Below are 9,319 nucleotides of genomic sequence, written 5' to 3' on the forward strand. Positions count from 1 at the left end.
CAGGGACCCTGCTTCTGCCTGCTACTCCCCCTTTTTGTGCTTTCTCCCTCCCTCTCTCTCTGACAAATAAATCTTTAAAAAAAAAGAGGAGAGCAGGTTTGCATCTTGAGCAGTGCAGTGTGAGCAGTCATGATGGGAAGAGGGATCTGCAGAGAGGTTGGCGAATGATGACCATACTTTATCTTTCAGGGTTGGCAATGTTTGATTGCATTGGGCATGTCCTTCCTGGACTGTGGGCGCACGGTAAGCATCTCCAAAGTCCTGCTGACCGGAGAAGCCACTGGCAGCTATGCTAAGTAGACACTGGATCAGTCTGTCTGTCTTCCACGGGTAGCCATCAGAGCCAGTGTGTTTCTATGGTTTACTGTGTGAACATAGCCAAAAGTATGTGCTGTTGCACAGAGTGCATTTAAGACTCAGCTCTTTGTTGGGAAAGACTTTGTTTCAGTATATGTTTGAAAAGATGGAAATTTTTTTTTTCTTCCTGACCTTCTAACCTGGGAACTGCATTAGATAGGATCTTTGAAAAACTGACATGTGCTGCTATCATTCCAACACTAACTCTTACATAGCTGCCCAAGAGCCAGCTTGTTTTATCCTTTTGAGAGATAATCCTATATGCATTATTCTTAACCAGGCTCTGTATTAAAAAAAAATATTTGAGAAATGTATTAAAGTTTTCATAAGACAAATTACAGAATGGGTATGCAGGTTTTGTTCATAAAAAGATAAAAGGCTGAGAAATACTTTTCTTATGCATACCCTGTCAGTTATTTTAATTATAAAAAAAAATAAAATCTCAACTAAACTGGTTTCATCCATATTAAATATAAAATTATGAAAAATCTACCTCCTTCGGGTTCAGGATTCTTTTAACTTATTTTCATTTTAAATTTCTTGGTGGAAGTTAAGAGGGATGAGAAAGGATAAAGAGGGTGATAAACAAACAGCAAAGCTGGCATGTGGGTGTTGGTTATTAATCACCTTGGAAAGTCACTGAGCAGATTTTCTTCAGAGATTGAAAGCTTATCAGGATTTTCTTTCCAGTCCCGATTTTCTTAACTTTCGTGTTAATACAGAGCTTTCCTGATGATATTTACTCTTGAGTATATAGATTTATAAAGCCTTCACCTTCCTCATTCAGGAGGTTGGTTTTAGAAAAAAGATGGTAGCATTTATGAACTGACATTCTCATGAGATTTTGGAATGAGAAAAGACTTTAAAGGAAAGAAGAGTCATCTGTTTTATTCCTAAAAGACACCTCCTACCAGAATTGTCGTGGTTTTCCGAAGCATGCCCAAGACAACCTGCAAGGCAATCTCGGGAGCTATGGACCTAACTGTTGGAAAGCTCTGTGTCTCTCAGCAAGTCAGTAGGAATCATTGTGATTGAAAGTTCTCTCTCAGCAAGGTTGCACTGGGCTACCTCTCTTCAGCCATTCCCTCAGAGGGAAAAACTTTGAGACCAGATGGTGGAGCTCTGGAGTCAGAGGACATGGGTCCCTTCAGCATGAAGCTGCTTCTCTTCAGCCACTGCTGACATTTTTACATATGGAGCCTGAGATTATGTGATTATATCAAAGCAAATCACATTTGTCTGGTGGAGATAAATAATCAAGTCTGCTCTAGCCATTGACTTGATGAGAACAGTAATGGGAATGGCATTGAATGGCAATGACTTCTCATTTTTGGAGCTTTCCTTCTAGATTCCTGGTTGATTGACCTTCTCTATTCACCTGAGCCCCTAAACGCATTATTGCTGATACCAGGCCAAGAGTATAGACTGGATGGACTTTTATAAAAAGTCCATACACCACTGTGTATCACTGACCGTACCTTACTTTAGGCCCTCAAGCACAGGATCATGAAAGAGAAATTTCCCTCACTGTTCCTCCTCACATCTGCCCCAGTCCCTGTCCCAAACTGGTCATAAGGGCACTCTGTGAAGATACTGGGGGCTGACATCTTAATCTCTCATCTGGCTGGGCTAGGTAGAGGCAAAATTGACAAAAAAAATTCTTTGTAAAGACAGTATAATAACACACACTACCTTTGCCCTGAATCTGGGTGGGTCCAGTCACTCTCAGAGTCATAAGACTTAGAAGTTCAGGTAAAGCTGCTTGTTTTCTTTAAAAAGTTTTGTTTATGACTTGAGATGATGGAAAATTTCTTCCCAGTTAAATGGCATTTTATAGTACTATGTGTGTAGTGTTTGACAGTGTTAAAAATACTCAATACTGTATTTCATTTGATCCTGTCAGAAAGAAAGTGTACTTCAGCCAGTACTCTGGGTGCAATAAACAATGCTGTGAAGTCTCCCAGCGCCAGTGTGCGCGCTGTCTGTGTCGGATGTTAAGTGGTCCTTGTTTTCCACAAGTGTGACATGAAGTCATTGTGCTGTCACAGCACACTGGGAGTTCATGGATGGGGAAGAGCTGGAGTTTGGCTCCTGTAAGGTCCTGCTAGTAGTATAAGTGGTTACAACTGAGCTGTTAGTGCCCATTTAACTATGTAAACTTGGTTTGTAATTAAAAGATTTTTTTCCTTTTCCTGTTTGGTTTCCTGGGTATTTTTTTAACCTTAAAAATACTTCTGGGGATGCCTGGGTGGCCCAGTCAGTTAAGTATCTGCCTTTGGCTCAGGTCATAACCCCAGGGTCCTGGGACCAAAGCTCAGCATCGGGCTCCTGGCTCAGCAGGGAGCCTGCCTCTCCCTCTGCCTGTCGCTCCCCCTGCTTGCCCTTGCACACTCTCTCTTTCTCTGCCAAATAAATAATAAAAATTAAATCTTAAAAAAAAAAAAAAGAAAAGGGACGCCTTGGTGGCTCAGTTGGTTAAGCGGCTGCCTTCGGCTCAGGTCATGATCCCAGGGTCCTGGGATTGAGTCCCACATCGGGCTCCTTTCTCAGCAGGGAGCCTGCTTCTCCCTCTGCCTCTGCCTGCCTCTCTGCCTGTGCTCACTCTCTCTGACAAATAAATAAATAAAATCTTTTAAAAAAAAGAAAAGAAAAGAAAATACTTCCGAGATACTGCAACATCAGCCGCCACCTAGATGACATTTTAAGCCCACATTGTTAGTGATTTTCTCTTCTAAAGGGATGGAGGTGCAAATAGGTTTAGTCCTGAGAAGACTTTCAGGACTCCAGACACCAAACAGTCATACCAGTTTACCCACTTAGTCACATAGTTTTGTTGCTTCTAAAGGTCACATCGTTGCAATACTTAAAGTCCAAAAAAATTGTTATTCTGCATTTCTTTGCCCTGAGTTGAACATTTTTCTATCTGTAGTCTTGTTTCGCCATTGAAGTAAGCTTTTATGTTCCGTATGTATGATGCCAATAAAAAGTATGAGTATTTGAAAAGAGAAACCAAAATTGTTTAGCTTAAAAACTGAAAGCATTTTGGCAGAACTGATATAAATGGAAAAACTGGCACCATTTAGTAAAACAAAGACAAAGCTCAGGCATAGTAAACTGCAGTTCCTGTCACCATATAAACAACAGGAAAATTTAAGTCAGCACTTCATTTATCCCAAGGTTGGTACAGAACTGTATTTTCCCTTTCTCTGTTGTAAGCTTTTCCTGTGTCTCTTACAGGAGACAGATACTGAAACACGATAGAAGTAATCTGGAAATTTTGTTCTCCATGTTGTCCTGCCTCATTTAGCTCTCCCTTCTTAACCTGGGTTTAAATTCAGAACTAAACTAGGAGGCAACAATTTGAAGATCTGATTTGAGACATTTCTTTTAGCTCCGCCCTCTGGAATGCTATCTGCTCCTTTATTGGACAGGACCAGTGCATCTAAATGTATCCGCTTCTCTTGGCATCTTAGCTTTTATGAATGTTAAAAACCACTACCATGTGCTAGTCCTGGTCTGAGCACTCTTATGACCTCGTTTAATTGTTAACAACAAGAGGATCCGTCTCTTTATTGATAAGGCAACTGAAAGGCCAAAAAGTAACTTCCCCACATCACATCGCTGGTGAATAGGCAATGGGCATTTCGACTTGAATAGCTTAACTCCAGAGCCCACACTGTCATTCCCAAACCATGCTATATAATACATAGTACACATTTTGTGCAGGGTTAAGACACCAAGCTGGGTGTTTGGCAGGACCAGGAACATATCAAAGCATTTGTGTGATACTCTAATTAGTGATAGAATATGTTTCAGCTCACCATTTGCCAGCTGGTAGACTAATTTTGTTTGACCTTTGCTATATTTGAAACAACTTCGAATGCTTTTTGGTAAGCACAGAAAATAGGCCATGGCCCTCTGTGATTCTACCTCAATAGTAGCTAAGAACTATTAAGCTTACTCATTTGCACTACCTCTCTGCCCCTGACAGTATTTAGCCTACTCCTGGGTCATTTGGCCCCATTTCTCAGTGTCTCAGAGCAATATGACAAACTTCTCCGATGAGGAGGTTTTGTCTAGTAAGTCATCTGAGTGACTCTGGGGATCACAGGACTAATAATGCCACTCTTGCCTACTACATAATGAGGAAGCCCACCACCTCAGCTCTTGTGAAAAGGCTGCAGTGAATTTATAGTGTATATGACAATCGCTCTTGGTTACCAACCTGAGATGTAAGACCCTGAAATGAATAAGGAGGCTTGTCTGAAGAGTTGTCTCTCTGCCCCGAGGCCACTCTTAGTCACTGTTCTTAGAACAGTTTTATCTTGGGCTTCATCTGGGGTCATCTTCACACAGCCATCACAAGCCTATGAGGTATACGGGACAATTTGTAATACATTAAAAAATTACATTTGTTGAAGACTAACGGCGTATTAATGTACTTGGTATTCTCAAATGTAGCATTTATTCCTATTTTTACAAATAAGTAGGATAAGGCTCCAGAAGTGTACATGAACTTGCTCAAGGTCTGCTCCTCTCAAGTAGCAGAATTGGCGTTTGAACCCAACTCTGGTAACTTTTCCACTATACTATAATAGGGATGTTTTCCTTCTATGGATTTATAGTCTACATTCTGCATTAATATACAGGCTGTTGATGCCAAGGGGTGATAACTTTCCTAAAACCCTAAGTAATAACAGTAAGGCTAAAATGAGATTCAGTGATTGTCTCAGTGTATGTAGAGGAGAGAAAAGGAGTAAGCAATAACTTCACAGATCTCAAACAATAGGGATTCAGAAAATAAAGGGGGATGTTGCCTGGGTGTCTCAGTTAAGCATCCTACTCTTGATCTCAGCTCAGCTCTTGATCTCAAGGTCAAGAGTTCAAGCCCGGTACAGGGCTCCACACTGGGTGTGGGGCCTACTTCAAAACAAAATAAACCATAGGGATTCAGGTTTCCAGGAAGGCGGTCTGGCCATATTTTAAAAGCAGTCCAAGTAATTTCAGTTCAGCCTGACAAACATTTGAGACCCATAGGTCATTTCCCTCTCTCAGCACTTTTTTTTTTTTTTAAATGAAAGGCTGTTCTCTGCTCAGGTGCCAAAAGATCATGAGGCCAGCCTGGATAATATGGTTCAGGATTTAGACTGAGCTCAGGGTTTAGAATTAGTGTTTAATTCTAATAATTTAGAATTCATATTTCATTCTAATATTTGATTTTCATTATTTAGAATTTATTTGATTTCTAAAACAGTACCAGAATACAAAAGCACTTGGTGTGTTGGCTCTGAATGTCCTTATCAGAAGTAGCCATCCTGGGTTGTCTGGTTGGCTCAGTCAGTTAAGCAGCTCAGGTCATGATCCTGGGGTCTTGGGATCCAGCCACAGAGTCAGAGTTGGAGTCTGGCAGGGAGCCTGCTTCTCCCTCTCCCTCCACCCCTCCCCCTGCTTGTGCTCTCTCTTTCTGTCAAATAAATAAAATCTTAAAAAAAAAAATCCAGCAGCAGCCAAGTGTGTCAGAAGAATAGTCAAAGTGCAAATTTTGCTGAGGGCATTTGGCACTACCTCAATTCTTAACTATTTCAGTACCTAGCTATTTTATGTGCCATAAACCATTCATGTATCTATCTGCAAGCCATTTCTTTTCTGAAATAAAAACCAATATAGTAGTACTGGAAAAAAGCATCTTTTGATGTGCTGATTATAGGTCCTCATGCACCAGTTACAATATTTAAATATTTGCAAATCACGGGCGCCTACGTGGCTCAGCAGTCCATTGAGTGTCTGCCTCGGGCTTTGCCAAGCCGGCTGTGGTCCTCCTGGAATAGAACACCACCCCCCCTCCCTGCTCAGCGGGGGTCCTGCTTCTCCCTCTGTCTGCCACTCTCTCCTGCTTGTGCTCTTTCTCTCTGTCAAATAAATAAAATCTTTCTACATAAATAAATAAATACTGGCAAATGAGTCTAACTCTTTTCCGTTTTTTTTGTCCTTAGTACCATCTGGGATTGACGGCTCAGCCTGAACTCTACCTTCTGAACACAGTGGATGCCGACTCACTTGTGTCTAGATGACTGACAGCCCGCGAGACTGTATAAGAACTACTTTGTCTTAATCCTTTTGTGCCAGGTGTCCTGTTAACATATCTCTGTTAGTTCAGAGGTGAGTTTTGTTCAGATGTTTTGAACAAAAGGTAAAGATTTCCTCATGGGAAAGGACATTAAAAGCTGACAGCTGTTAAGTGTAGGACAGAGACCCACCCGCCTCCCCTGTCCTACAATAGCCAGAGCTCAATGATTGGCCTCTTGTGGCCACACACCCTATGGGCTTGTGTCTTGACTTCTGGCATTTAAAAATATATATGTGTATATATTTATGTAAACCTGAACATATCAGTTTGGGTAGAGTTTTAAGGTTATATAAAATTGATAGGTCTTATTTTTTTCAAAGACAGTATTCAGATAAATCAGATATTTGTTTTATCTGGGTCACAGGTGAGAAAGGAGAGGGAGTAATGCTCTTTTTTGGAATGACCTGGTCAAATTAACTTACCTTTTAAAGTGATACTTGACTATGGCCGGTTAAATTACATGTCAGTTTTAATCGACCAGACCCTTAGCGACTACTTCATACCAGCACATCATTTCTAAGGAAAACATTTCTTCTTTTCAGCATTCATATTTGGTCCTGGTTATTGATGTGCTTCTTAATTATAATTCTCTCTGTTGCTTTTCTTGAAATCTTACTGGAGGAATGATGATATTTTCCAAAGAGCTTAATACCTTGTAATAAGATTCAGAAACCATGCTATAACCAATGATCAGTTTTCCATGTGACATTGTAACTCAGCCCATTTTACCATTCAGGTTTTTAGGTATAAAAAGAAGAAACTTCTAACATTTACTTTTATAAAGATGTTGATGGACCTATTTGTTTTCTTTCTAATGTTTAGAGTCCTACCATGTGTTTTCTTCCCATTTTCCCATAAAAACGCCAAACACCATTTCTGGGTCCAAAGTCTGTTTCCAGGAATGGCTAATATTTCTAATGTTGAATTTCCCTGAATGCTAAGCATTTTATTGTGAGATATTTATACCAAGTAATAAGAGATTAGAACTAGACTAGGACCAGTTCTCATGTCATAAACTGCCTGTCTACATGTGGGTTATAGATTCTTTTTGACCCCTTTTCTTAACTAGGACTTTTTTCCTTAAGATTTTTATAATAAAAAAGTTGATACTTAAAAATTGAAAGATTTTGCATAATTATCTGATTGAAAAGGAGATTTTCAACACTGGGTCATATTCCTGCATGGAACTGCAGTTGGCTGGAATGAATGGCAGCTGTCCATCTCCATGGACTATACTGCGGGACAGCACACACACTCCTTCACTTCCTTCTAGCCACAGAGGCATTGTGTTTGCAAATACTGCAGCTTTTGTATGACTTTGAGCATTATCTTCCTATTTCAGCTTCAAAAGGTAAATATCTCATTTGTCTTATTTTAAAAGTTAGTGCTTTTCAGTACGTTGTTTTTTGTTAAATCCAGACATTCCTTATCTTCATTTATAAAGACCTGGCCCTCCAAGTGGAAAGTTTTCTATGATGATACTTTAAAATTCTTGGGGCCCCTGTGTGGCTCAGTCGGTTAAGCCTCTGCCTTTGGCTCAGGTCATGATCCTGGGGTCCTGGGACCGAGCCCTGCATCGGGCTCCCTGCTCTGTGGGAAGCCTGCTTCTCCCTCTCCCACACTGCCTGCTTGTGTTCCCTCTCTCGCTGTCTCTCTGTGTCAAGTAAAGAAATAAAATCTTTAAATAAATAAATAAATAAATAAAATTCTCTCGTTTCTCTATCAGGGGCCCTTGAAACTTCTGGTAAGAGTAGTGTCCTTATGCTGTAGGTTAGCATCCTTCCAATCTTAAAATGAAACTGAATTAGCATCAATTAACAGCTTTCACTTGAAGAAGAGATTTTTAAAATGAGTTTCAGTATTTTAGATTCTTTATACACAGATAAGAACTCTAGATGGACCAATTTAGATTTTCCTCCCTTCCTGGGCAATTCAGTTTCATTACTAGTGAGTGTTAGGAGGAAAAAAAAAAAGGTTTTAAAACTCCTGTTTTGCCACTCCTAAAAGGATGAGGTGCTCAGTTAAACAGAGACGAAGCACTTGGGGGATTCTTTAACTCATCTCCCTCCTTTAGCTATATGTTACTAGGAAGAGACTCAAGTGTACAAAAGTTTAAAAGTATACCGATCAGGTCATATAACTCCTATAATAAAAAAATTTGATAATCTGAGTTATGCTAAAACCAGTAGAAGAGACTGATTTCTAAAGAGGGAGTCTGGGGTATACTTCTTTTCTAAGTGAGGAACATTTAATAATTCTCTAATTTATGATTTACAAATCTGGATTTTTCTTTTCCTTTTTTTTTTTTTTTAAGATTTTATTTATTTATTTGACAGAGAGAGAGGGAGAGAGAGAGAGAGTGCAAGCAGAGGGAGTGGGAGAGGGAGAAGCAGGCTCCCCACTGAACAGGGAGTCTGATGCAGCACTTGACCCCAGGACCCTGGGATCATGACCTGAGCTGAAGGCAGATGCTTAACCAAGTGAGCCACCCAGGTGCCCGTAGATGATTTTCCATTTTAATTTAAACACAATTTGTGAGTTCTCATGCATAGCTACTCTTAGTAAATAAATACCTTGCATTTCTTTTTTCAAGCAATAAATATATCACTGAAGTTCTCTCAGAGTAAAATTAATAAATTCTGGAACCTACTGGGTTTTATGAGAAAAGCCCATTTCTAATTAAACACTTAAGTCTATTTTTATTTTTTAAAGATTTATTTATTTATTTGAGAGAAGAGAGAGTATAGTGAGGGGAAGGGGCAGAGGAAGAAGCAGAGTCCCTGCTGAGCAAGGAGCCTAATGTGGGACTCCATCCCAGGACCCTGGACCAACTAA

The 9,319-nt window shown here is 40.0% G+C and overlaps 1 protein-coding gene across 5 annotated transcripts in view; it reads left to right on the forward strand.

The window, feature by feature from the left end:
* The window catches only part of SLC11A2 (solute carrier family 11 member 2), a 39,158-nt gene extending 31,551 nt beyond the window's left edge, over positions 1-7,607 (forward strand). For all 5 annotated transcript variants that reach the window (XM_059185346.1, XM_059185350.1, XM_059185349.1 and 2 more), the window contains 2 exons: positions 190-243; positions 6,351-7,607. In XM_059185346.1, the coding sequence (XP_059041329.1) occupies positions 190-243; positions 6,351-6,428 (132 nt within the window). In that variant the 3' untranslated portion in view covers positions 6,429-7,607. The remainder of the gene's footprint in view (positions 1-189; positions 244-6,350) is intronic.
* The last annotated feature ends 1,712 nt before the right edge of the window (positions 7,608-9,319 follow it).

The sequence above is a fragment of the Mustela lutreola genome, chromosome 8, assembly GCF_030435805.1.
Source record: "Mustela lutreola isolate mMusLut2 chromosome 8, mMusLut2.pri, whole genome shotgun sequence".
Classification (NCBI taxonomy): domain Eukaryota; kingdom Metazoa; phylum Chordata; class Mammalia; order Carnivora; family Mustelidae; genus Mustela; species Mustela lutreola.